The 27,940-nt window shown below is 41.0% G+C and overlaps 1 protein-coding gene across 6 annotated transcripts; it reads left to right on the forward strand.

Moving 5' to 3' along the window:
• PRDM4 (PR/SET domain 4) lies at positions 1–27,940 on the forward strand. 6 transcript variants are annotated; one of them, XM_046013144.1, is made up of 12 exons: positions 1–101; positions 450–716; positions 4,595–4,728; positions 6,965–7,150; positions 8,584–9,378; positions 13,557–13,706; positions 14,813–14,976; positions 16,202–16,287; positions 17,126–17,253; positions 17,909–18,223; positions 19,551–19,719; positions 26,222–27,940. In XM_046013144.1, exons 2-12 carry the CDS (start codon positions 706–708, stop codon positions 26,532–26,534), a joined length of 2,451 nt encoding a protein of 816 aa, XP_045869100.1. In that variant the 5' UTR covers positions 1–101; positions 450–705; the 3' UTR covers positions 26,535–27,940. The 6 variants fall into 6 exon arrangements, with proteins under 6 accessions (XP_045869100.1, XP_045869101.1, XP_045869099.1 ...); XM_046013145.1 differs by lacking the exon at positions 1–101 and adding an exon at positions 111–274 and having other exon boundaries at positions 4,528–4,728; XM_046013143.1 differs by lacking the exon at positions 1–101 and adding an exon at positions 111–274.

The raw sequence follows: 27,940 nt of genomic DNA on the forward strand, positions 1-27,940 counted from the left end.
GCCGGCACCGCTAGCGGGCCAAGGCGGGGAGGGGCGCACGCACGAGGGGCGGAGCGGTAGGCGCCCCGAGTGGCTGAAGAGCCGGAAACGCGCTTCGGAGGGTGCGGCCCTGAGGAGACGGCGAGCTGGGCTGGGCCGGGCCGGGCGGGAAACGTTAGGCCGGCGACCCCCGGGGTGCGGGGGTCGAGCGGGCGGGGAGGGCCCGAGGCGAGCTCTGCCCGGATGAGGAACAAAGCGGTGGGGCAGGCGCGCGCGCCCCCCGCGCGACCGGCAGGTGGGCTGCTCACGGGCCTGGCCGGGGCGGGGCGAGGGCGGCGGGGCCTGTGGACCCCACGCCGGCGAGCGGGCGACTCATCCGGCCGCCCCTGGGCTCTCCGGTGGCGTGGCGACCGGGCCTGCATCCCACCTCCCCCGGTTTTGGTGACCGCCCTTGTCCTCCCCTTCCCCAGGTTGGGCCGCCTCCCTCCCGAAGCTTCTGGAGGAAAAGCCCCAGGTGTCCCTCGGCATGCCCCATCTCGCGGCGGGGAGCGCGGCCGCCGGCCCTCGGGAGAGGTTGGGCGGCCCTGGGCGGCCGCGGGGCCGAGTGGCCGCGTTTGTGCAGCGGTTGTAAGCAAGATGCGGTAGCACGTGACCCTGGAACGCAATCCCTGATGCCGGTTCCCCGCCACCCGTGTGTTCTTTTCTCTGACACTTGGCCCCAAGCAGATGCATCACAGGTGAGTAGCTTGGTGGGCCCCGCGCTGGTGACGTCTGTGGAAAACATTTGGCAAAGGAGAGTTTAGAGTGCCTTTCTTTGGTGTTTGATGCCATTGGGGGAGGGTTACAGGTGCGATTTGCAAATGGGTGTATGTCCCAAAAGGATCAAGAAATCCAGAAGCCAGAATTGGGTTGAATATACTCTCATTCAACCACATTTACTCCAAATGTGAATAGTTCCAGATAGCCACACATGGATTGTTGGCTCATTGACATTTTCCCTATGCCTTTGAGTTATTTGGGCTTTTAATATCTTGATTTGAATTCCCAGAGTGTGTTTTTAGCTTTTCACCATGCTTCACCTTGAATTTTCCTGGTTATCCTTTGACTTGGACGGTAATGTGGAGAAATTAAGTTCTTAATTTTGCAGGTAGAAGTGATTAGTTTTGCAGATTTCATGCTAATGTTTGAAGTACTTAATGATAACCATGTCAGTACAGAAATATGCCAGATATAGTTACGTTTGGCTGTTCTTTTGGGACCCTTTCTTAGGCTGTATGTTTAGGATGGAGGAATATAAAACAATTTCATTGAAGTTGCTGAAACTGCCCCTTGCATTTTGCAAAGTGGCTGCATTTCAGTTAGCGGCTTCTTTTTTTTTTTTTTTTTAAACATGACTTTTTTTTTTTTTTTTTTTGAGATTTTTATTTATTTGAGAGGGAGAGACACAGGGAGAGAGAACACAGCAGTGGGAATGGGAGAGGGAGAAGCAGCCTCCCTGCCCAGTAGGGAGCCCCATGTGGACCCCCGGATCATGACCTGAGCCAAAGGCAGACACTTAACAACTGAGCCACCCAGGCGCCCCTCAGTTAGCTTCTTACATGTCATTCTAAGAAAACGGCATAAGATTCTAAGAAAAAGTCGTAAGATTTGCAACTGGCAAATTATTTATTCCTAGGTCAGTTAGAAACACACACATAAAGTGTAGAAGTGTGAAAGAAATGATTTTACCAGGAGTGAGTAGGGAGGAAGAGAGAGGTTGGTATGATTTTGGCCCTTCTTCCAAGATTGCTTCCCACAAACTCCTGTGAGAAAGGCACTTCAGAGAGAGAGAGTCTTATGAGGATCATATTGTAAATTCCCTTCATCTGCTTTTCCTCTGCGAGATACTAGTTACCTTCGGTTTATGGCTGCTGAGGTCATCACGTTTTAGTGACTCACAACGAAGCAGAAATCTGGGGAGGTTCTCACATTAAACTCTGGTTTGAACTGGTTTGAGAAGGCCTAGGAGTCAACCTAGAAACACCATTTTGATTTTTATCTGGAGATTAGGTGCACAGATTAATATTCAGGAATTTTTAGAATGGGATTGAAGCTGTAGACTTTTAAGTATACTTTTAAAAGTGATTGTAACCCATTTGTTGTAACCCCCGCCCCCGCGCTCCAGTGGTTGTAGAGTTTTAGTTATATTTGTAGCTATAAAAAGTTACGGGAAAAGTCTGTTTTAAACCAACCCACGCCTAGAAACTTGGAAAATTAAGGTAGCTATTGTTTCTTTAGGCTATAAGGATTTTTTTTCCACTCTTTATTGCATAATTAAATACTATTATTAATGTGCTCTCCTTTGTAACATGTACCTCATTTGTCATGTACTTCTAGTTGCCTTTCTAGTGGCGATGAAAATGCATTGCTCCATCTAAATCAAATATTTCAGAGTGCCTGTTCTCAACTGTGAGCCTTTTTATTAATGTCTGAGAATTTAGTTTAATGAGCTACCTGGCCTGGGGTAAGATTAAAGCCTGTGGATGTAGAATAATGCAGGAACCGGTCTACGTGGGACTTTAAACACAACCTGTAATATAAATACACAGATCCCAATTATTGGAACTGTGTCAAAGGCAAATGGTTCTTTTAGTGTAATTGTCTAATTGTAGTTAACAGCTTGAATATCTTTAAAAAATTTTTTTTTATTGTAGGGGCCCCTGGGTGGCTCAGTCGGTTAAGCATCTGCTTCGGCTCAGGTCATGAACTCAGGGTCCTGGGATCCAGCCCTGCATCAGGCTCCCTGCTCAGCGGAGAACCTGCTTCGCCCTCCCGCTCTGAGCAGTGACCCACCTCTCTCTCTCTCTCTCTCTCAAATAAATAAATAATAAAGTCTTAAAAATTTTTTTTATTGTCATTGACATACAATGTTATATTAACTTCAGGTGTTGACATACAATGTTATATTGGTTTTAAGTGCACAACATAGTGATTCGGCTTAGATTTCTTAAATTGGGAGACCTGGATTTAAATCCCAACTGTCACTTGTTGTATAATCTTGGGTTAAGTTTCTTAGCCTCTCTGAGTCTGTTTTCTCATCTCTAAAATGGGATCAAGAATAATACCTACCTCACAGCAGTTAAAAGGATTAGGTGAAATAATTACATGTAAATCACTTAGGTCAGTGCCTTACACATACAGTAAGAGAGGAGTAAGTGTGAGCTATTATTATTTTCAGTTATTTATAATATTTCAGTATTATCAATTATTTGATAGCTGATACTGCCATTTTTCAGATTAAAACCTATTTAGGTTTGCTTTCACTGCTAAGGAATGTGTAGATCCATTTGATTCCTCCTTTCCTTCTTTACTCCTCCCATGGGATAGACACAGAAGAACTTGCATTACTGTGCCCTATGCTTACTCTCAATATAGGATTGGAGATTTTTTTTTTTAAAGATTTGATTTGAGAGTTAGAGATTATGAGCAGGGGGGAAGGGTAGAGGGAGAAGCAGACTCCCTACTGAGCAGGGAGCCCGACTCAGCACTGTAGGGCCCTATCCCAGGACCCTGAGATCATTACCTGAGCCAAAGGCAGACACTTAACTGACTGAGCCACCCAGGTGGTCTGGGATTGGAGGGTTTGAGTAGCCTTCCGATAACCTGTTGGCTAGCCTGTTGAAATTATAATGTTTATAATATGACAGTCTCTAAGTTCTGACATAGGAACTAATAGTTCTTGATAGCCTCCGATAGCAAGCAACTTGCTCAAACCAGTGTATTCTGATAATACTGTTAAAGATAATGTAAGATAGGTTGCATAGAAAAGGTGATTCTCAGATTTTTTGGCTTGACAAAAATGGTCTGTAGATTTGAAAACAAAAAAGTTTTGATATATTAAGAAGTTTTTTGGCAGTGTTTTGCAGCATCATCTGTGCTTTTCTACTTAATTGCTAGGATTTGGTGCATATGACATGTCCTCTTTGAGACTGGTTTCCTCATTTATTTTGACGAATTGGTGAGAGAATATGAAGTATATGTTTATAAAGTATGTAGCAAAGCTTACATAATGAACCTCGCTATATGGCAGATATTAAGATTTTTATACAGAATTTTAATAAAATCTAATCCATGGTGGAAATACGGTGCTTCTTCACACAGTTAATAATCTAATTCAGAATCTGTATCACTGTAACTCTTAGTAAAAAAAAAAATTATCTTTTGAGAGAGTTAAAACAAAGTCTACAAAAGTCTCGTTTGAAGTAATAAATAGGCCATTTGAAGAAAATATTGTGAAAGAAAAAACTTGGTGATTGAAAAAAAAAAAAAACTCTTATTGCCATGTGCTCTAAGGATTGGAGTTTGCTTTAGTCAGTGTGCATAGGGTTTGGAGCAAAGGGTACCTGAGTTAAATCCTATTTCTGCTTTGTGACATTGACTGAGTTAATGACTCTGAATCCCAGGTTCCTTATCAGTAGAAAGAATAGGACCCTCTGTCTCAGAGAACTGTAAGCATAAAAATGAAGTAGTGGTTGGTTAGCTCTCATTTCCCTACCCCCATTGTTTCAGGTTCTTCAGTAACTCAAATGGAATCACTGAGGTAAGATTTTGCCTGACTGGTTGTGTTTGCTCTTAGGATGAATGAAATGAACCTGAGCCCAGTGGGGATGGAGCAGCTGACTTCATCCTCTGTGAGCAATGCCTTGCCCGTCTCAGGGAGTCATCTAGGGTTGGCTGCTTCACCCACTCACAATGCCATCCCTGCGCCAGGTGAGTAGTAAGGGAGAGCGACTGAATTTCCACACTTAATTGCATAATTGTTCTCAGTGGATCCTGAAGGGAGACAGAGCCCCTTTAAGAGTGTAAAGGAGAAGCCAAGCAGGTCTGAACATCAGTTCCACATGTGGCAGCATCATGGAAGAAATGTTTTTGGGGACTACTGGAGTTCTAGTGGATAGGAGTAGCAGTTTTTTCTGATTAGTTCTCTTGTGGGGTTGGTGGCCGTTATCTAGAGATGTAGTTGACTTCGCATTTTATCTAGGTTTATCAGTTCATCTGGTTCACATCCTTGGTACTCTGTCCCTGGGTTAATAGAAGAGAATGAAAGTTACTCTACTAACTGTTACCAGAAATTAAGAGAAATTGAGCTTTATTTTTTTATTATATCTGAAACTGGCAACAACTGCAAATGCCCCAGGCTTAGAATTCAAAGAGGAGGTACCAGAGATGGAGCTCCTACATGTAACTCCCATGAGCCTCAGTACTCAGAGGAATACTGTAGAAAAAGCTCGTTTTCCCCCATCGCTATACTTGTGAAGCCTTTTTCTTTTCTTTTCTTTTTCTTTTGAAACAGAAAAGAAACAAGCTATTCTTAATGATCTATGACGTCGTAATGTATTGGGCTTTCTTTTTTTCTTTTGAAGATTTTATTTATTTATTTGACAGACACAAGCAGGAGGTGTGTGAGAAGGAGAAGCAGGCTTCCCACTGAGCAGGGATACCGATGTAGGGCTGGATCCCAGGACCCTGGGACCATGACCTGAACCGAAGGCAGACGCTTAACAACTGAGCCACCCCAGCACCCCTTTATTGGGCTTTTTAAAATCAAAATTAGAGTTAATGCAGACATCTGGCTGGTTTAGTCAGTGGAACATGTGACTTTTGATTTCAGAGTTGTAAGTTTGTAGAGATTACTTAAGGATAAAATAAAAAAAAATGTTTAAGGGTATTTTAAATCTTTTAAGTTGTTTAAATAGTTCTCTGTAGGGAACTGCCTGCTTAATTGCTAAATGCAGCGCTAAATAAATTCATCTAAACTAGGTCTCCACATTACTTTCAGTGTCCATAAAAAAAATTAAAAAAAATTTTATTAGTATTTAACTTATTTGATTAATGAGACATTAATCAAAAGGAATCTTAGGCATTCGTTTTAGTGAACACTCTTATGGAGGAAAAGCGTATTAAAAAATAGTGCCACAGGCAGAAATAATGCAAATCAACACTGCTCAAGTTAGTGAGTATTCATTATATTTAGTCATGGTAAGAGTCATTTCTACACCTTGCAGGTATAATCTAAGGTAGATGTAATCTAAAGTTTAAATTTTTTCAATCACAAAATACAGCACATGTACAAGATTGTATGAAAGTATATTTTATACAGTTTTGGATTTAACTTCCAATTATAAACATATCTTATGAATTTTTAAAAAGTAAAACATTCTCACCATATAAAATGGTAAATGTAAAAAAGTTAAAAATTCATAATATCGGGGCTCCTGGGTGCCTCAGTGGATTAAGGCCTCTGCCTTCGGCTCAGGTCATGATCCCAGGGTCCTGGGATCAAGCCCCACCATCAGCTCTCTGGTCAGCGGGGAGCCTGCTTCCCCCTCTCTCTCTGCCTACTTGTGATCTCTGTCAAATAAATAAATAAAATCTTAAAAAAAAATTCATAATATCGTTACTCAGAGACCACTCCTGTGAACTTTGGTGTTTTTTCCCATTTTATCTCTCTGAGATTTGTTCTCTTAAATTGTATTTAAATTGGGCTTTTAATTGTAGTGAAAAAAAAATTTTTTTTAAGATTTTATTGATTTATTTGACAGAGATCACAAGCAGGCAGAGAGGCAGGCAGAGAGAGAGGAAGGGAAGCAGGCTCCCCGCTGAGCAGAGAGCCGGATGCGGGGCTGGATCCCAGGACCCTGAGATCATGACCTGAGCTGAAGGCAGAGGCTTTAACCCACTGAGCCACCCAGGTGCCCCTGTAATGAAATGTTTTGATACTTAAAAGTTAATATAGACAACTGGAAGATCAACTGGACAATTTTAAACTAGAGAACTACCTTTCAGACATATTTGTGGATGTCTGCATAATACTGTCTGGGGATATAAAGGGCTATTAGGTGAAATTTTTTCCCCCATATGCAGAAACCTTCCTAAGAGTTTAGTGATTATAGAGAGAGTTTTTAAGTACTTACCTTCTTTTAATTGAGAAAAAAATTTTTTGTAGGTCTGCCAGTGGCAATTCCAAACCTGGGTCCCTCCCTGAGCTCTTTGCCTTCTGCTTTGTCTCTGATGCTCCCCATGGGTATTGGGGATCGAGGGGTGATGTGCGGGTTGCCTGAAAGAAACTACACCCTACCTCCACCACCTTACCCCCACCTGGAGAGCAGTTACTTCAGAACTATTCTACCTGGTAAGTATTACGGTTATTTGGGACATTAGAAGAAAGAATAGAGCCTCCTCTTAACCTCCCTACTTGAAGACTTGAATAACATTTTTTTCTGTTTGTCAGTATTGGATATTAATCTCTAGGTGGGTAAAAATACATAGATTTTTGTACCTTTCCTCTTAGAATGTGCAGATAACACATTATTAATATAGCAGTTTGACTAGACTTAATTTCTTAATGGCACATAAACATTTTTTCTCTTTTTTCCTCCAGTATTTCCTAGGTTCAGTTTTTATAATTCTGCAGTTGTAATTCTTGTCAACCACATGTCCTGCTAGTGTCATTGTTTATTATAAAGTTTTTTTTTCTTTAAGTTTACTGACTTTTTATTCTAAGTATGTATTTATTTTACAAAATTTAGCAAATAGAGAACCACTCATAGTCCCTTCATCTATCTTTTTGGTGTACTTCCTTCCTGCCTTTTATCTTGGTATATAGAATTTTTACTATTTTTCATAATTAAGACTATACTGTCTATGTGATTGTATATCTTTACCTTTCTCCACTTCGTATTTTTATGTAGTTATTTTCCGTAATTACTCTTTTTACTGCTGCATTACAGTCTACTGAATGGGTATTCCATGGTTTATTTATATATCAATCTTTCTTGTTGGACACTTTGGTTTTTCTAGGCACTTGTTACTATTGTAGGAATGACTTTGTGTATGACACCTATAAAATGCATTTAGGCAGGATTATCCTAAGTGGAATTTCTTGTGCAAGAGCATATGAATATTTTTGGAATTCTTAATACACACACGTTCCAAAGAGGTTTTAGTAATTTACACTCCTACTGGCGATGCAGCACGTGCCATTTCACCACATCCCGATAAGCCCATGTGTTCAAATATTTCTTTTGGTTTTAATAAAGCAGATTCAATTGGACTTTTGTTTTGAATAGAACCTAATGTGCTATGATAGCTTAAGAACATAAAACTAGGCTATATTTAAATTTTCTTAATTAAATTTTTCATGTGGAAGACCTACTTTTAAGTCATTTTACCTTGTAACTTTGATAGAACAAATTTCAGCACCTTGGGTCTCAGGAATTCCAACTATGTATATTTTAAAGGCATCATTTAAATGCTTAATTTCCAGTTACTTCAAAGGAACATAGTTAATCTTTAACAATTTCTCAGTTTCACAGGGGAAACTGAATTATGATATATGTATGTTGCTATTTATAAAATATGTATATATCAATTTAACCAAATAAGGAGCTAGAAGATTATTTTATGGTCTACTTATGTTGCTATTTTTATAAAGTATATCAGTTAAACCAACAAAGTAGTTAAGAGATTTAGTTACATTTGTAAGGAATATGGTTTCTAGCATTTGGAATTCCTTATATTTAACGATGTACTAAAAAGTGATATCTCATCTTTTCCTTTTCTCAGGCATTTTATCTTATTTAGCTGACAGACCACCTCCTCAGTATATCCACCCTAACTCTATAAATGTTGATGGTAATACAGCATTATCTATCGCCAATAACGCTTCAGCTCTAGATCCCTATCAGTCCAATGGAAATGTTGGATTAGAACCAGGGATTGTTTCAATAGACTCTCGCTCTGTGAACACACATGGTGCCCAAAGTCTTCACCCCAGTGATGGCCATGAGGTGGCCTTGGACACAACAATCACTATGGAGAACGTCTCTAGGGTTACCAGCCCAATCTCTACAGATGGAATGGCAGAAGAACTTACAATGGATGGTGTCGCAGGCGAGCATTCCCAAATCCCAAATGGCTCCAGAAGTCACGAACCTCTGTCTGTAGATTCTGTGAGCAGCAACCTTGCAGCAGACACTGTAGGACATGGTGGTGTGATACCCATTCATGGGAATGGCCTAGAGCTCCCTGTGGTCATGGAGACAGACCATATTGCAAGTCGGGTCAACGGGATGTCTGACAGTGCCCTCAGTGACTCCATTCACACCGTGGCCATGAGCACCAACTCTGTAAGCGTGGCACTCTCTACCTCACACAACCTCGCCTCCCTAGAATCTGTTTCCCTTCATGAAGTTGGCCTCAGCCTAGAACCTGTGGCTGTCTCCTCCATCACCCAGGAGGTTGCTATGGGGACAGGTCATGTAGATGTATCTTCAGACAGTCTTTCTTTTGTACCACCTTCACTGCAAATGGAAGACTCCAATTCAAACAAGGAAAATATGGCAACCTTGTTTACAATTTGTGAGTGTGTTTAGCCTTTTTCTCTTGGAAATATTGGTAGATAGGGCCAACATCTCTAACAGATTTAATCACAAAATCGGATATTGAGTAGAGAAAGTGATAGATACTGGAATTTTTCTTTTTGTATTGTTCTTTATATTAATGTGCCTTTTCCTCAGATAAGCCAAATGACATATAGGCATTTTGTTGGTTCTTACAGTATTCTGAAGTAAGGAAACCATAGTCGTTTCCTTCTGTATTTTACCCCTAAGGTCAGCCCAATAGTATTCAAGATATTTCCCTGGGTTTCAGAAGTAGATAAAATTACTCTAGTTATTATAGAAGTAAACTTCAGTGAGATATTGTCTATGTGTCATGCTATGTGTTTTTTTCAATGTAAGACAAATTTATTAGATCATGTGTACTTTTTTTTTATTCCCGTGGAAAAATGTAGGAAGATACAAATGCAATTTTTATTTTTGTTCAGAATGCATATAAATCACTGTAGTTGGTCATGTAAAAGTTCTACATGGAACAACAATAACAGAAAGCAATATAAAAACTTCATTTGATGGTGTCACTACATGCTTCATTCGTGCAGGAAACGTGTCGAGGGCTTACTCTATGCCAGCCTCTGTGCTAGATGCAGGGTAGAAAACAGTCTGTAAGAGATGACACATGCCTTTAAAGAGATGATAGTCTGATGGGAAGCATAGGCTAGTAAACAAGCTATTGCAGTATAGTATGGTTCGTGGGAAGATGGGATTAAGTGCGAGGTCTCAAAGAGCCTCGGGGGAGCATCTAACCAGGCCGTGGAGGGAATAGGGAAGACTTAACCAGGGGAGGCTGTGCATGTGTTAGCACAGACCTGAAGGGCAAGAAAAATGTTGGCAGAAGAACAGTGTCCCAGACAGGAGCTGGCACCCGTAAGTGCCTAGAACTAAAAGAATTTTGTGTGGTTCAGAATTGCTGAAGCATAATATGGGGGTAATGAGAAAGAAGTAGGAGCCAGAATACAAAGGGTCTTCTAAGACCAGTCAAGGGTCTTGAGTGAGGTTTAGGATGAGGGTTCTCTGCAGTGTGAGGCGAGTAGACAGGTAAGGAAAAGGATGCAGTAATTTCAGTGGAAGGTGATTTTCTAACCTAGAGTAGAGGTAATGATGATGAGGAAAGTGGGGGAATATTTACAAAGAACTTAGTAGAGCTTGCTGTTGGGTTGAAGTTGGGGGAGAGAATGGTTAAGGAGATATCCCTGGTTTCTGGCATGGGAAACTAGGTGGATAGTGGTACCACTCCTTAGGATAATGAGTGGTGGAAGAGGACTGCCTTTTTGTTTGTTTTCGAGGAGTGATGTTGAGTCTGGTTTCCGACATGTTGATTTCAGTGTATAAAATACCCAGGGGAGATGTTTATTGAGATTTTAATATGGAGCACAGAGATCTGCCTGCAAATATTCAGGGATCCTGAGTATTAAAACGTTACTTATGGCTTCTGGATGGCTCAGTTGGTTAAGCAGCTGCCTTTGGCTCAGGTCATGATCTGGAGTCCCGAGATCGAGTCCTGCATCAGGCTCCCAGCTCCACAGGGAGTCTGCTTCTCCCTCTGACCTTCTCCTTTCTCATGCTCTCTCTCACTCTCTCAAACAAATAAAATGTTAATAAATAAATAAATAAAACATTACTTATAGCAATGGACATGGGGTGGAATTATCTCCTAATGAGAGTGGAATGTAGGAAGGCTGGGGATGCCAAGACAGTGGTGGAGGAAGAGCTTCCAAATTGACTGAACAGGAGGGCCAGAGGAGTAGGACAAAGCTTCTGGTGCTTCAGGAGCCAAGCAATGAGGAAAACTTAATCTTTTGAAATCTGGAAATTATAATTTTAAAATATATTAATTTGGGAATGTGATAAATGTAGGCTCTTTCACTTAGCAGACGAGGTGTCCTAAATAAGTCTATTGATCCTTTTTTTAAGTGGGCACGTGGGACCTCTTGCTCCTTTGTGTGTTTCTTTAAAAATGAGCTGTGCTGGGGCGCCTGGTGGCTCAGTCCGTTAAGCATCTGCCTTCAGCTCAGGTCGCGATCTTGGGGTCCTGGGATCGAGCCCCGCATTGTGCTTCCTCCTCAGTAGGGACTCTGCTTCTCCCTCTCTCTGCTCATGCTCGCTCTGTCTCTCTCAAATGCATAAATCTTAAAAACAAGGAAATGAAATATAATTCACATACATATTTTAAATTATACAATTTAGTGGTTTTTAGTATATTGACAAGATTGTGCAAACAGCACCACTATCTAACTCCAAAATGTTTTCATCACCTGGTAAATATGCTCCACTAGGAGTCGTTCATCATTCCCACCCTTCTAACCCCCTCCCTCCCCACCACCATCCTCAGGTAACCACTAATCGACTTTTTATAGATTCACCTCTTCTGGACACTTCATATAATGGACGCATACAACATGTGGCTTTGTGTGTCTTCCTTCCCTCAGCATAATGTTGTCCTGGCTCATTCATGTCATGGCAGGTATCAGTCCTTCATTCCTCTTTCGGGCTGAATAATAGTCTGTCATGTGGCTGGACCCCATTTTGTTTATCCACCTTTCATTCATGAACGTTTGGTTGTTTCTCCTGGTGGCTGTCATGAATAATGCTACTATGAACTTTACAAGTTTTTGTATAAACATGTTTTTAAGTCTCTTGGATGTATATTTAGGAGTGAAATTGCTCCGTGTTTAACTTTTTGAGGAATTGCCAGACTGTTTTCTGAAGTAGTTGCACCATTTTGAATTCCCAGCATCAGTGTGTGTGTTTTCCAGTTTCTCCACATCTTCTGAACACTTTCTGTTATAGCTGTCTTACTGGCCGTGGAGTGGGTGGGAAGTAGCATCTCATGGTGGTTTAGATTTGCATTTCCCTAGTGACAGTGATGTCGAACCTCTACATGTTCTCATTGGCCATTTGTGTATTTTCAGAGAAACCTCCAAGTATTTTTTTTTTGCACTATGAAGTGCAAAATCTCCTTTGGATATTTAGCATGCTTTCTTGTTAAGAGCACTGGAGAATCAGTTCTCATCAAGTGTAGGGCATCTCTAATCTGATCTTCAGAGAATTTTTAGTCAAGGAATAGTTGAAGGTATTATTTCTGCTTTGCCTAAATATGAAAACTTACTGCTATTTTATGTCATTTAAGGAGAAATGTTTGATTGCTTAGGAAAAAAAATACTTAGATGGCTCTGGTTCTGCGGTTGATGTACTCGCAACTATTTTGTGGACGAATTTGGAAAGTTTGTACATAACCAGTGACTGATAGGTCACGTGTACTGTTCCTTAGCAGTGATAGAGCACAAGATTTATGGAGAATGACATTCATGAGCTTGGAAAAGTGAAGTTACAGTAACCATAGAGAGCAGCACCCTTTCTGACAGTGCAAAAAGAACATACAAACAGTAAGAAATTAAGAAATTTAAGCAAACGTGTCTGCAAGAACGTGATTCTACCTACTGTCCCTAAGAGCATTTTTTTGGTTTTTTTTTTTTTTTTTTTTTGTCTTAAGAATCTCATCAAAACCTGGGTGACCAGTAAACAGTGTCTCTGACTCTGTTGATCTATGTTATCATCTCTGTTGTGGCTTTGCATGACGGCATTTCAACTCGTTTCCTCACATAGTTTGGTAGAATTGGAATCTTGGGACTTTAGATATCAGATCTAAAGGCATTATGTATCTAATATATCTACTTTATGTAAGAAACAATGTACTTTTTTCTTAAATTAATATAGTGTTTCTTTTTAGTCAGTCTCTATGGACTGAATAGTAAAATTGTCCTGTGAGATTAAAAAAAAAATCAGATCTTACTGGAGAGAGATGTAAGAGTGGGATATGTAGCTTAGTGTAAGAAGGTGATTGTTTGATCAGAGTATGTTTTTAAGATTTTATTTATTTATTAGAGAGAGAATGAGGAGGAGGAGGAGCAGAGGGAGAGGCAGATTCCTGGCTGAGCATGGAACCCCATGTGGGAACCCCAGGATCATGATCTAAGCTGAATGCAGATGCTTAACCAACTGAGCTACTCAGATGCCCCGGATCAGAGTATTTGCTTTTTACTGGTTATAGTTTAGTAATTAGCATTTAAATAAGAAAGTAGGTGGTATGAGGCTGCTTAAACTAACCCCATATTTGTCTCTCAAATTTCCTATGCATAGGGTGCACTCTCTGTGACCGAGCCTATCCCTCAGACTGCCCTGATCACGGACCAGTGACTTTTGTTCCTGACACTCCAATAGAGAGCAGAGCAAGGCTTTCTCTCCCCAAGCAGCTTGTTCTCCGCCAATCAGTTGTGGGAGCAGAAGTTGGTAAGAATCTGGGAACCATAAAAGCTTGTCCGTTCTCTTCCTTTGTAGGGTAGGGTTGTAAAAGTGGATATGTATAATTTAGTCATTATTTGGTTGATTTGAAAGTCAGTTTACTTAATTGACTTCTTAAGATTTTTCTTTCTAGGAATGTTTGTCCAGTGATAGAAATAAATTAAGTTGAAAGTTTCTTGAGAAAGTTCCTCTTTCTTAGAATTGAATACAGGAAAGAATTGTGGCCTGAATCTGAAGACTTTTATTCTTGGCTGTATCATTCTTTAACAATTGTGGCAAAACATTCCTTAATACTTAATTCTTTTATAAAACATGGTAAATTCATCACTGATAACCTTTTGTCAGATCGAATGTTCATAAATTGTCTAATATTCCTTAGGAAAAAGGAATAAGAAATACAGACTTCCAGAGTTTGGTTACCCATATTTGAATTTAAAATGGTTTTTGAGGGGTGCCTGGGTGGCTCAGTTGTTAGGCATCTGCCTTCGGCTCGGGTCGTGGCTCTTGGGTTCTGGGATTGAGCCCCGAATCGGGCTCCCTTCTCAGCAGGAGGCCTGCTTCTCCCTCTCTCATACCCCCTGCTTGTATTATCTCTCTGGCTGGCTGTCTCTCTGTCAAATAAAAATAAATTAAAAAAATAATTTAAAAAATGGTTTTTGGAAAGTATCAAGCTAGGTTCATTATTTTTTTAGCTGTAGTTTGGGTATGAGTCAGTACAGCTTAGATAATATCGAGCAGTACTTTAAGCACAGATCATTTTATAAGTTTGATTCATTTTGTAGTAATTGCTTTATGTTTTTATAATTGAGTAATGTTCTCTAGTCTTTTTTATGTATTAATTCCAGAGTAACACTTGGAGGGACTTGGTTTGGCTCCTTGGGTATAACACTGGGTTTAGGGATTTCTGATACTGCTTCTTACTCTGCATGTTTCTTCTGAGCCACATTTAATCTGCTCATTACATTTTCCATATTTATAGGATAGAGCCCATAAGACTTAGCTACCTTACAGGAGTGCTGGAATATCTGGAGTTGTTTCCTGAAGATAACATTCTTTACATGAGCTAAGCCACTCTCTCTTGTTTATCTTGTTAGATGCTGAAATCATTGATTGGGCAGTTGGTATCTTTTCACTGATAGGTGTGTGGACTGGAGAAACCATTCCTGTGCGGACTTGCTTTGGGCCTCTCATTGGCCAACAGAGCCACTCCATGGAAGTAGCGGAATGGACAGATAAGGCAGTCAACCATATCTGGAAGGTCAGTGTTCATGAAGCTTTTCTGTGACTTTTGGATGTTTTTACTATAGTGAGGTAGTTAAAAGTGATGTAAAAGCAAAATTGGCCAAGACCTGTATGGTGCCATTCACCTGTCAGGCACTTATTTAATTTTCCATCCTTTCTGTTCTTTTTCTGACTATAATTTGCAGCCAAATTATAATATTTAGCAAAACACCAGCTATGGAATTTAGAAAATAAACTGTTTCTAGTTCTCCCTTTGTTAGATAATCCAGTGATTCTTCATTTTAATTACTTGAGGCAGCTGAGGGCATGGAATTTGTTTATATGATGAAAGTCTTACTTTGTAATCAACTAAAACATCCCTCAAATAGTTAGCTGGGGAAACAGTTCTGGGATTGGAAGCTAAGATCATTTCTCTGGTTTTCTTTTCTTCTAATTATTTCATTTATTTTTGAGAGAGCAAGCGAGTGCAAGCGGGGGGGTGGGGGAGAGGGAGAAGGAGACTCCCTGCTGAGCAGGGAGCCAGATATGGGGCTATATCCCAGGTCCCTGGGATCATGACCTGAGGTGAAAGCAGATGCTTGACTGACTGAGCCACCCGGGAGCCCCTGATCATTTCTTTCGTTTTCTAATGGGAGTCCTGGAACTGCAGGGTTTTGATATAAACAGATATTCCTTTAACATGTTCATAGATTCACTTGTAGTCAATAGATTGGGAATGATACCTGCAAAACTGAAGTGAGAGGAAAGTGGGTCTTGCGAACACTGGAAAGGTAAGGTGCTGCCAGCATTGGGGACGTTAATTTTGGTATCAAAAAAGAATTCAGAAGGACGCTAGGTCCACTGGAAAAAAACTGAGAAGAGATGGTTCTGTGACCTTAATGTCTGTTTAGTCACTCCTTGTCACCATGCAGTAGGTGATGAAGACAAATAGGCTGTTTTTGTTTTTTCCAGTCAAGCCAAAGTGTGAATAATGAACAGCAAGGTCATTGTATCTATACCTTGATCACTAACTATCGGTCTCCAGTGGTCTTTATTACCTTGCTGGAGATGGGGGCCAGGTGAAATGACAGAGAGAACACCTTGTCAGAAGGCAGCCTTGTCAGAAGGAACTTGTCAGTTCCACACTGACTAGGAAAGCAGAGGCCTACTGCAGAGTAAATGGGATTGTTGTAGCCAAAATTCAGTAGCACTTTGTATTGCTTGTCAGTTCTTTGACATGTATGTTTGCCTTCTGTTGGCAGATATATCACAATGGTGTCCTCGAATTCTGCATCATTACAACTGACGAAAATGAATGTAATTGGATGATGTTTGTGCGCAAAGCCAGGTAAGAGTAGTCTGGGATGAAGAGATGGTTAAGATTTGCATGTTTTTCAATAGGAAGCTTTGCATAGAATAGGGAAGAGCCCCAAATTCCAGATTATACTGATGTCTAAACATATGTTCAGGACTAAGACTTTTAACCTTCTTCACTTCAGTAGTTGTTAACTAATAGTGATTATATAATCAACCCAAACAGAAGAAGCTGTCCTTTTTTAAAATTAAATAGTTTATTTAACCTACCAGTGCAGTAAGGAATAATAGAGTCATCATTGAATTTGCAGGTGGGTACCTGCTCTTTATATCTGCCGTTAGTCAACCCTCAGGCTGTTGTTGCAGTTAACTCGTTCAGCTAGCTCTCTCTGTGTCTTTGTGCTGTTGCTCTTTTAAAACTTAATTTTAGGGCGCCTGGGTGGCTCAGTGGGTTAAAGCCTCTGCCTTCGGCTCAGGTCATGATCCCAGAGTCCTGGGATCGAGCCCCACATCAGGCTCTTTGCAAAGCGGCAAGCCTGCTTCCCCCTCTCTCCCTGCCTGCCTCTCTGCCTACTTGTGATCTCTGTCAAATAAACAAATAAAATCTTTAAAAAAAAAAAACCAACAACTTAATTTTATTTAATTTTCTTACTGCAGAAACACTGTAGTGTTTCTGACTATAAAGGGCAGTCAGCTGATGGACAGAAGTAAGAATTCTGTTTTCTGTGTCCCTTCTGATAGAATAGGGAATTAGAAAAATGACCCAAAGAAAATAGTTCTAAGTTTTCATATAAAATTTTGCTTAGGGATATGATATGTTTAGTATATATTCCAAAATTAATATGCTTGATCTATTAAATGTGATAACTTAGGAACCGGGAAGAGCAGAATTTGGTGGCTTATCCCCATGACGGAAAAATCTATTTCTGCACCTCACAAGATATCCCTCCCGAAAATGAACTGCTTTTTTACTATAGCCGGGATTATGCTCAGCAGATGGGTAAGTTACTATAAGACTTGTTTCTCCTGAATTTAGCATAGTAAAAACACCAAGGACCAGAAGTAGTTTTGGTAATGATATATATGTTAGCTGAAGCAAATCACATACATTTGTATATATAAAAGCAGGGTATTACCCATATGTTCGAAGTGTTAAAATCTCTGAGGTTCTTCACAAGCTGAATGTTAGCGATCCAGCAGTATTTGTATGAAAGGAACTTCTGTGTTAAGATTTTGATTTGGGGTATTTAAAGTTCCTGAGGCTGCTTTTTTGAGGCCAGTACCATTGTAACTTAAGTTCATAAAGAAAAGAAGGTCCTTCAACTGATTTAGTAACCTTCATAGTCTTTTTCTTTGCACTGTGTCATGATGATAAGCAATGTTTTATTAGAATTTATACTACAAAAATTTTTAATGAAAGTTTTTTTTGCCTAGAAAAGATGTATTATAATCCGTTATGTACAAATGCTTCCTTTGTGCACAGCGTGCTATATGAGATGCTAGAAATAGAGTATTAAACAAGACATTCTAGTTTTATAAGTAGGGGTAAGGTGGAAATTTTGGTAGAATGGAGAATTGTAAGCAACATTATTAATATCAAGAACGAGTTTTAAAATTTAAGTACGAGGAGACATTGAGTAATTTTTTTTTTGAAGGTGTTCCCGAACACCCAGATGTGCACCTCTGTAACTGTGGCAAGGAGTGCAATTCCTATACAGAGTTCAAAGCTCACCTTACCAGCCACATCCATAACCATCTTCATAGCCAGGGCCACAGCAGCAGCCATGGGCCAAGCCACAGCAAAGAAAGGAAGTGGAAGTGCTCAATGTGCCCCCAGGCTTTTATCTCTCCTTCCAAACTTCATGTCCACTTTATGGGTCACATGGGTATGAAGCCCCACAAGTGTGATTTCTGTAGCAAGGCTTTTAGTGATCCCAGCAACCTGCGGACTCACCTCAAGATACATACAGGTAAGTTATATTAGACCATCAAAATGGAATTTCGCAACAATTAGAAATTGGGGTAGTGAATTGCAGCTGGCTAGTCTTGTAGGTGCAGTTAACACGTAAGAGTGCGGCTGCCAGCAGGGCTTCATTGGGTGATAAACCTTGGTGGCATAATTGTGCTTCCTCAGTGTTAGCTCCCATTATTATGGTGTTTCACCTTCCAGGTGCCCCCACCATAGTTTGAAGGTGACTGGGAAAATGGACTTCATCAGGAAGTTGATGCGTGTTTGGACTGAAAGCAAAGGGAATTCTGTAGAAACACTCTGAGCCTTGCATAGACCTTATTCCTAGTCAGTGGCCAGAGCCAGTTTTTTTCCCTGCGAATATGGTCCAGTCAGCACTGCCACATTTTGTATTTTGGGTTTCCATTCACTAAACTCCATGTAAACCAACACCTTTCTTTTAGCAATTTTTTTTTTTTTAATATTTTTTAAATACAACAAAATAACCGATGACATCTTTGTTTTCTCGGCTGGGTCATTGGTTCCCCAAATCCTTGAAAGTAAAATTCTGCCTTGTCCTTTTGCTGTGTGGTCACAGTGGAGACTATATGACCCACAAAGCTCCAGATACAGACTAGACTTTACAAAAGGTTGGCCAATCCCTGACTTACAGTAACTTATTTCTGCATGCTTTTTTTTTTTTTTTTAAGATTTTATTTATTTGACAGAGATCACACGTAGGCAGAGAGGCAAGCAGAGGGAGCGAGAGAGAGAGAGAGAGAGAGGCTGAGCAGAGAGCCCAATGTGGGGCTCGATCCCAGGACCCTGGGACCTTGACCTGAGCTGAAGGCAGAGGCTTTAACCCACTGAGTCACCCAGGTGCCTCTTATTTCTGCATTCTTAGAAGGATTTTATTTCACCTCTAGTTTATGAGGTCATATGTTTTAAAAAAGATAACTGTAGGTTGTAAAAGTATGTTTGTCTATTCACAGATGTTACAATTCATGAGGTTTTTTAAACATCATTGGGTTAGGTTGGTTGCTAGGATTATAAGTAATTTCTTTCCAGATTTCATATTTGTCAGCTATAAACAGTAAAAAAAATATGTACAATAGGCAGGTAATTGGTCCTAGAAGGAGGTCAGATTTATTAGCTTCGCCAGCCTTTGTTGCAGAATATAAATTCATTTTCTCTGACTGGTTCTAGGTAGATAGCCCTAGAAAGTGATGTTCCAGTTATCAGTTCTGTTTCATTCCTGCCTCTGCCACATACCCATACATGTGTCTGTTTGTCTGGAGAATGCTAGTGATTGTTTTATTCACAGTGTGACAATTTGGGTTAATGTGCAGGTCAGAAGAACTACAGATGTACTTTGTGTGACAAGTCTTTCACCCAGAAGGCTCACCTAGAGTCCCACATGGTTATCCACACGGGTGAGAAGAATCTCAAGTGTGATTACTGTGACAAGTTGTTTATGCGGAGACAGGACCTCAAGCAGCATGTGCTCATCCACACGCAGTAAGTTACCCCAGAGCCCACATTTGAGTTCTTGCAAGTGCTGACTCCTTGTCTCCTACCTTGGTAGCTGCTTCCTGTGTTCACATAGCCAAACAAAGGTTGGAAATCTAAGTTTTGGGGTTTAACCCGGAAGATTTCACTTGTTTGCTTTATTTTTCTCAACACCTAATCTCATTTAACAAATATTTTTTAAGTACCCCCTCGATGCCCACCATTATGCCAAGTGGTGAAAAATACAGAGATGAAAAACATAGACTTTGTCTTTAAAGAGCTCAGAGTCCACTAAGAGAGCCACAACAGTAAAGCACTACCGTACCACGTTGCAGTTAGAGTAAGCATCAGATGCTGAGAGGCTGTGAAAGAGGGTCACGTACCCGGCCAGGGTGTCCTGGAAAAGCTTCCTGGTAGTCTGAGCTAAGTATTAAGATAAGTTAAAATTATTCATGGAGGCAAAGAGGGGGAAAAGGATGGGAATATCTAGACATATTTAGAAACACAGATACAAGAAGGACTGTGGAACGCAAGTGGTTCTTTACAGTTAGAGCATAGTGTACATATGAGAATGATAGAAAAGCAGCAGTGAAGTCATGAACCTTTTATCCAACTAGGAAAATTAAATTTCTTTCTGGAAATAATGGAGCCACTGAAAGGTTTTCCCTCCCCATGTAGCAGGCACTGTGCTGGGTGTGTGTTTTAATTACAGTAAAACAAAAAAATAAAAGTTACTGTCTTAACCATTTTAAAATATTATTTATTTATTTTAGTGGGGGGGGGAGGTGGAGGGCTAGATGGGGGAGGGGCAAAGAGAGAGTCTCAAGCAGGCCCAATGAGCAAAACAGGGCTCCATCTCACAACCCTAGGATCATGACCTGAGATGAAATCAAGAGTCGGATGCTTAAAATGACAGAGCCACCCAGGAGCCTCACCGTCTTAACCATTTTTAAGTATACTGTTCAGTAATGTTAAGTGTGTTCACACTCTTGTGTAAACGTTGAAGGACTTCAAGAAAAGGATGTCATGGTGAGATGTCCATTTTGTAAAGATTACTCTGGCAGCAGGACAGGGTGGTTGAAGGAGAAGGTCAAATATTGCTCGACCCATTAAGACTTCATTGCATGAATCCAAGTGTAGTTAAATGTCGTGTTGTGTTAGTTACAGTAGTGGTAAAGAGAAAAGAATAGATTTTGTGGCCCTGAGCCTTTAGCAAATGTTTGAAGAGGGAGAAGACATTAGCTTGTATTATGGAGGTACTGTTTAGAAAGTCATGTTCAATGGGAACTTGATATTCTTTTTTTTTTTTTTTTTTTTTTTTTAAGATTTTTAAACATGTATTTGAGAGAGAGCACACAAGCAGGGGGAGCAGCAAGGGGAGAGAGAGAAGAGGGTCCCCGCTGACATGGGGCTTGATCCCAGGACCCTGAGATCACGACTTGAGCCAAAAGATGCTTAACCGACTGAGCCACGCAGGCATCCCAAGACTTGATATTCTTACTCTAAGGTTTAGTTAGCTACTTTGCTTTCATATTCGCTCTTTTGTCTGATTCCTAATCAAATGCAACCGGAGGGGCATCCAACTCTTGGTTTTGACTCAGATGATATTCTCATGGATCGTGGGATCAAGCCGTACATGGGGCTCTGCACTCAGCGGAGAGTCTGCTTCTCTCTTTCTTGTTCTCCCTCTGCCCCTCCCCCTGCTCACATATGCGCCTCTCTTTCTCACTCTTTTTCTCTCAAATAAATAAATGAATCTTTTTAAAAATGCAACCTGAGACACTAAAATATCAAGTAAGTTTGGTCTACATTCATAATTCTCAAAATGACTTTTTTAAAAACAGTGTTCATGAGGGAGTTCCATTATTAGTGTGAAATTTTAGAAATGAGACACAGGAATTATCAAATACTATATAGAATTATACATCATTAGAGCCGAAAGAGATCTCTGGGATCATTTAGTCGAGCTGCTTATATGTTAATCAGCTTGAGCTCCCATAACAGAATACCTTCTGGAGACTGGAAATGCAAAATCCGGGTGCTAGTATGGTTGGATTCTCATAGAGCCTTCTTCCTGGCTTGTAGATAGCTACCTTCCTGCTGGGTCCCCCCATGGGAGAGAGCAGATGAGCTTTGGTCTGTCTGCCTTTTCTTCTGACACTTACCCCAACATGGGGGGGTCCAGGCTTCATGACCTCATCTAACTCTAATTACCTCCCATAGTTTCCACCTCCAGGTACCATAACATTGTGGTTTAGGTCTGCAGCATAAGAACTTACTGGGGGATGGGGCACACAAGCATTCAGCCCATAGCACTGCTCATAATAATCACTTGGAAGATGTGAAAAACAGTTGGTGCCAGGGCCCTGCCTCCAGGGATTCTAATTTAGTTGGTTAGGGATAGAGCCCTGGCCATGGTAATTTTTAAAGCCTCTGGAACGTGTCTCTGGAATGACACATGTAGGTTTAGTATCTCTTTAAACTCACAGACTTTAGTACTTAATGATTGCTGTCATGTTCCCTTTAAACCTTCTTTTCATCAGGCTTAATGTCCTAATTTCTGCAGCTTTCCCTCTTATCACCTGGTTTCAGATTTGGTACCCAGAAGTAAAGACAGTATCCTGGATATGATCTGTGCTTATTAATAAATGGAATTATTTTCTTCCTTGACTTTGACTTTCTCTTCTTTTAGGTGAGGCCTAAATTTGCACTTGCTTTTTCTGTAGCCATTTCACAGCATAATGCAATATAAATTATTTTGAGGTTAGTGGTGTAACTGTTTCTCCTTTGGGTTTGAGAATTGGCTTAATCAGGTATTCACCAATGAAAACAATTTTCTTTAAGTGTGGGTCCATACTCTTTGTCACAATGGTGAAACATAATAACCCTCCTTGCCAAACTCCCATGAGATAAAAAGTTTTTAGATCATCAGAGCATTAACCTAGTGTGTAAGTCATTCATAATTAAAGAAGCACTACTCAAAATATTTTTTTAAAGATTTATTTATTTTAGAGAAGCAGAGAGCGCACGTGTGTGTGCATATGATAGGGGAGGGACGGGGCGGGGAGAGACTCAAGCAGACTCCCTGCTGAATGTGGAACCTCATGCAGGGCTTGATCCCATGACCATGAGAGCTGAGCCAAAATCAAGAGTTGGATGCTTAAGCAACCGAGCCACCCAGGTGCCCTTACTCAAAATGTTTTTGAATGAGACTATAAATTTTCCTGTGGAGATCACTAGTAAAATTTTCAGACGTTTGTATTTTTTACCTTTAGACATTTCAAAATGGATATAGCAGTATTGAAATTCATTTTGTTTATTTGCTTAGGAAAAAACTTAGCTACAGCCCTAAAGCAAGTGCAGGACGAGTTCCTCTCCCACAGTTTGAAGGGAGTGTGAGGCATGTGGCAGAGACTGACTTGGCCCTTCCCCTCAGAAAGAGCAACTTGAGAGCCCAAGCAGGGTTGCTTACTACTGGTCATCTCTGTAGTCCCATGGCTTTTTAGATACCATCTTTGCCATTTATATCTCCAGCCTTATATATCTAACCATCCACTCAGCATCTCTCAGTTTTGGATGTCCATTAAGGCAGCTAAAACCTGGTATGTCCAAAACTCAGCTCTTAATATTACCCCCACAAACTTGGTTTTCCCCCATTGATCATCAGCTCAGGAAATTGCCCCTGTTCTTCCCAGTGGCTTAAGCCAAACACCTCAGAACTGTCTTTAATTCAGTCTTCCATTCTCCATTCAGCTTTATCTAGTCCAGAACACCAGCATCTTTTGTTTGGATCAGCTCAGTAGTCTTCCAGCCAACCTCTCTGCTCCTGGATTTCTGCTCCTGTTCTACTGAGACCTGCATATACAGGCACTGTATTCTGTCATAATGACTGGAGTGATCCATTTAAAACATAAGTCAGACTGTGTTGTCTCTGCTCATAATTCCCCCGTGGCTTCCCATCATACTTGGGTTAGAAAGTGTGAAAGTCCCTTCATGATGTAGTGGTATGAGACTGCCTCTCCCACTTCGTCTTTACTTACTTTTTACTCATGTTCTGCTTTAGCCACATTGCTCCCCCACCCCTGCCAACCCTTGATGAGACTCTGGCATACTAAACACACTTCAGTCTCAGGACCTTGTCTGCCTGCCCCACTTCATTCAGGTTTTTGCTCAAAAATGTTGTCATCTCAGAATGGCCTTCCTTGACTATCTTTTTTTTGTCTTAATTATTTTTATTAACATATAATGTATTTGCCCCAGGGGTACAGGTCTGTGAATCATCAGGCTTACACATTTCATAGCACAGTACATACCCTCTCCCTACTTCCTCACCCCCCAGCAACCCTCAGTTTGTTTCGTGAGATTAAGGGTCTCTTATGGTTTGTCTCCCTCCCAATCCCATCTTGTTTCATCTTTTCCTTCCCCCTTCCTTGACTATCTTTTCTTTTTTTTTTTTTTTTAAGATTTTCTTTATTTATTTGACAGAGAGATCACAAGTAGGGAGAGAGGCAGGCAGAGAGAGGAGGAAGCAGGCTTCCTGCTGAGCAGAGAGCCCAATGCAGGGCTTGATCCCAGTACTCTGAGATCATGACCTGAGCCAAAGGCAGAGGCCTAACCCACTGAGTCAATCAGACGCCCCTTCCTTGACTATCTTATCTAAAATAGAACTCCATCACTCTTACCTGGGTTTTTGTTTTTTTTTTTTTTTCTCCCCATAGTAGTTTTTTTTGTTTATGGTGTAACTCCTCCTTTAGAACATAAGCTCTGTGAAGGCAGGGGCTTAGTTTTCCACATCCCGTAACTCTGCAGAATTCCTCAGTGCCCTCTCCTGCTGGGAGAAGGTGGTAGAAATGGTAAGGAGGCCAGACTTCAGAACTTCTCACTGTGCCCTACCACTTCTTCAAGGATTTTGACCTCTTTTTATCTGTTTTGCGTATTGAGCCTGTAAGATATAGGGTTCAGGGGTGCCTGGGTGGCTCAGTGGGTTAAAGTTTCTGCCTTCAGCTTAGGTCATAATCCCAGGGTCTTGGGATCGAGCCCTGCATTGGGCTCTCTGCTCAGCAGGGAGCCTGCTTCCTCCCTCTCTCTCTGCCTGCCTCTCTGCCTACTTGTGATCTCTGTCTGTCAAATAAATAAATAAAATCTTTAAAAAAAAAAAAAAAAGATGTAGGGTTCATTTGCTCAAAAAAAAGTTACAGAATTCCTGGTCTACATGATGTTTTAGGGTTTTTTTTTCCAGCTCTAAGATGTCTTAGCCAGAGTTACTCAAGCCTTGATGCAACTGGCATTTTGAGTTGGGTAGTTTTTTATTAAATGGGATACCATTAGCACCATAGTGAGATCCCATTATGTATTGGGCAGTTGTCAAAAATGTTCAAATTTGAATCTTCCAATTGAGAACGTGGGGCAGCGGGAACTCCCAAGTGGCTGTTGATGGGCATGAATGTATTAATACTACCTCATTAGAGGGGCACCTGGCTGGTTCAGTTGGTAGAGCATGCAGCTCTTGATCTTGGGGTTGTAAATTCAAACCCCATGTTAGGGGTAGAGATTACTTCAAAATAAAATCTTTTTTTAAATTTTTTTTTTAGATTTAATTTATTTATTTGACAGAGTTCACAAGTAGGCAGAGAGGCAGGCAGAGAGAAATGGGGAAGCAGGCTCCCCACTGAGCAGAGAGCCTGATGCAGGGCTCAATCCCAGGACCCTGGGATCATGACCCAAGCTGAAGGCAGAGGCTTTAACCCACTGAGCCACCCAGGCGCCACTTCAAAATAAAATCTTAAGAAGAAATACTGCCATATTGGAAAACAGTTTAATATTATCCAGTAAAGGGGCGCCTGGGTGGCTCAGTGGGGAGCCTGCTTCCCTCTCTCTGCCTGCCTCTCTGTCTACTTGTGATCTCTCTCTGTCAAATAAATTTAAAAAATTAAAAAATATATTATCCAGTAAAGTTGAAGATGTGCATATCTTTTGATCTAATTATACCGTCCCTGAGTATGTGCCGCAAAGAAACTCATGCATATGCAGACCGATGTACAAATACAGAAATATTCATAGTGGTCTTTCCTTTGATGATAAATAATTGGAAAGCATCAAAACATCCATAAACAAAAGACAAATCCGGTACCACAGATAAGTTGTGGTGTATTTGTAAGTCGTATATACAGCACTGGAAGGGAGCAAGCTGCTGGTACTTGCAGCAACTTGAATTGATTCCGTCACATCAGACACGAAGGAAATATATACAGTGTGATCCCGAACAGGCAAAATCAAATACTAGACTCAGGTCTTGGTCTTAGGATCATGAGTTCAAGCTCTGGTGTTGGGCTCCATGCTGGGCATGGAGCCTACTTAAAAAAAAAAGGGGGTGGGGGCGTGATCTGATTCTAGAATGGTAGAGTTCTTCTGACAAAGACCTGAGGAGGTTATGAAGAATAAATGTGTGCCTCACTTGTAACTCACTCATTTGTAACCCCAAAACAAATGTTTTCTCTCGTGTTCCTCGTAGAGAACGCCAGATCAAGTGTCCTAAGTGTGATAAGCTGTTCTTGAGAACAAATCACTTGAAGAAACATCTCAATTCTCACGAGGGAAAACGGGATTATGTCTGTGAAAAATGTACAAAGGCTTATCTTACCAAATATCATCTCACCCGCCACCTGAAAACCTGCAAAGGTCCCACCTCCAGTTCATCAGCACAAGAGGAGGAGGAAGATGATGACTCAGAGGAGGAAGAGCTAGCGGACTCCGTGGGGACCGAAGACTGTCGGATCAACAGTGCCGAGTATTCAGCAGATGGCTGTCTCTCGGCACATAAGTAAAAAGCCAGCAGTTTTGGATGGAAAACGCAAAAGGGAAAAACGTGCAACCGGTTATCCACTACAGTGGTTTTGATATAAAATGGTTTCTGGCTTTCTCCAGCCAGCGGTCAAGGCGGACTGAATGGGCATGGGTAGAGCACTTACAGAAGAGTGCCCTAATGGAAACACTTTAGAGCAGAGCGGGACAAGAGAGCAGGGTAAACTGTTTTTAAGTGATGTATGGGGAAGAAAGTGTCAGCGTCTGGAGTCCATTCCTCATTTTCATGATGAACTAGGTGATGCATTTATACCCGAGTCAAAGCTGTCCTCCGCCCAGACAAATCAGATTTATTTGAAATTCTTCCCATTGTTCCTTTTTCTTCCCAGTCCTGTGATGTACTAGCACTCTAAACTTGGTCCCTGCCTCACTGTCATCCTGATTGCTGACTGTGGTTCTGGTGTTGTGTTTTGTGTAGACTGTTGTGACTTAAGTCGTCCCAGAATGAATTGGAACACAGCAGCGTAAGCTTATTGGTTTGACTTAAGCTGACAAGTTTAAAGCACCACCTGCCTTAGTCTCTCTTGGCTACTTGGGAGTTTAGGGTAGATCTGCCCAGAATTTCAGCAGATGCCTCAAGGGCAAATAAAAAAGAACCAGCCAGGCAACAGGCAATGGTGGAGAAAAGTAAAGGAGAGACATCTGGGCCACTGTCCAAAAAAACTAGCTTTGATGGAAGCCAATTTGAGACACCTGTTATTGTTCCTTAGAGATCTTTGTAGGTTTAGACATCTCTCTCTCCCTCTCTCTGCAGTAAAGCTTCTAGCCTCTAGACAAAGGGGAGCTGGAGGTGTAGTGAGTCAGATAATGCCTGTTGGATTATCTCCTGACAACAAGCACATGTGGACTCAGCTGGCAAAGTGGTACCTCGGACTGGGGAAAGGAGGAGGAAATTATCCTTTATATCTGGCTTATCCTACGAGAAAGAACAAGACACCATTAAAATGCTGCCAACTCGGAATGAGGAAGGATTTCAGACATTAGCGGGTTTGCAAGGTTAGGCCTCAGTTGTCTCTGGTGAAGGATCTCATCAGTTAAACATGTTGGGTGTCAGCGGATTTCGAAGGTATGGAAGGCTCGATGGTCACCACATGGGTGGGTTTTCAGGGTCCCAGTGTAGTTAATTCATCCATCCATCCATCTGGTCTTTCACTTGATCTAACACATATATCTTGCTTCCAGCAAGAAGCAGACACATCGTTGAGATGACAATGGATGGAACAGCTTCTGCTCTAAAGGGCAGCCTCTGGGCTGGAGTAGAGAGGACTCTGGTGGGAGGGTTTTGCTGCTAATGTATTTATGGAATGAATGTATTTCATTCAAATCTGTATTCCTCTAGGAAGGATTAAAATAAAAACCTTTTTTAAAA

This window comes from Meles meles, chromosome 7 (assembly GCF_922984935.1).
Source record: "Meles meles chromosome 7, mMelMel3.1 paternal haplotype, whole genome shotgun sequence".
In the NCBI taxonomy this organism is placed as follows: Eukaryota; Metazoa; Chordata; class Mammalia; order Carnivora; family Mustelidae; genus Meles; species Meles meles.

What these genes read in the sequence shown, in the direction of transcription:
- PRDM4 (XM_046013144.1), top strand. An exon ending in TCACCTCAAGATACATACAG is followed by an intron (nt 18,224 to 19,550) that starts GTAAGTTATATT and finishes GTTAATGTGCAG; the next exon opens with GTCAGAAGAACTACAGATGT. An exon ending in CATGTGCTCATCCACACGCA is followed by an intron (nt 19,720 to 26,221) that starts GTAAGTTACCCC and finishes TGTTCCTCGTAG; the next exon opens with AGAACGCCAGATCAAGTGTC.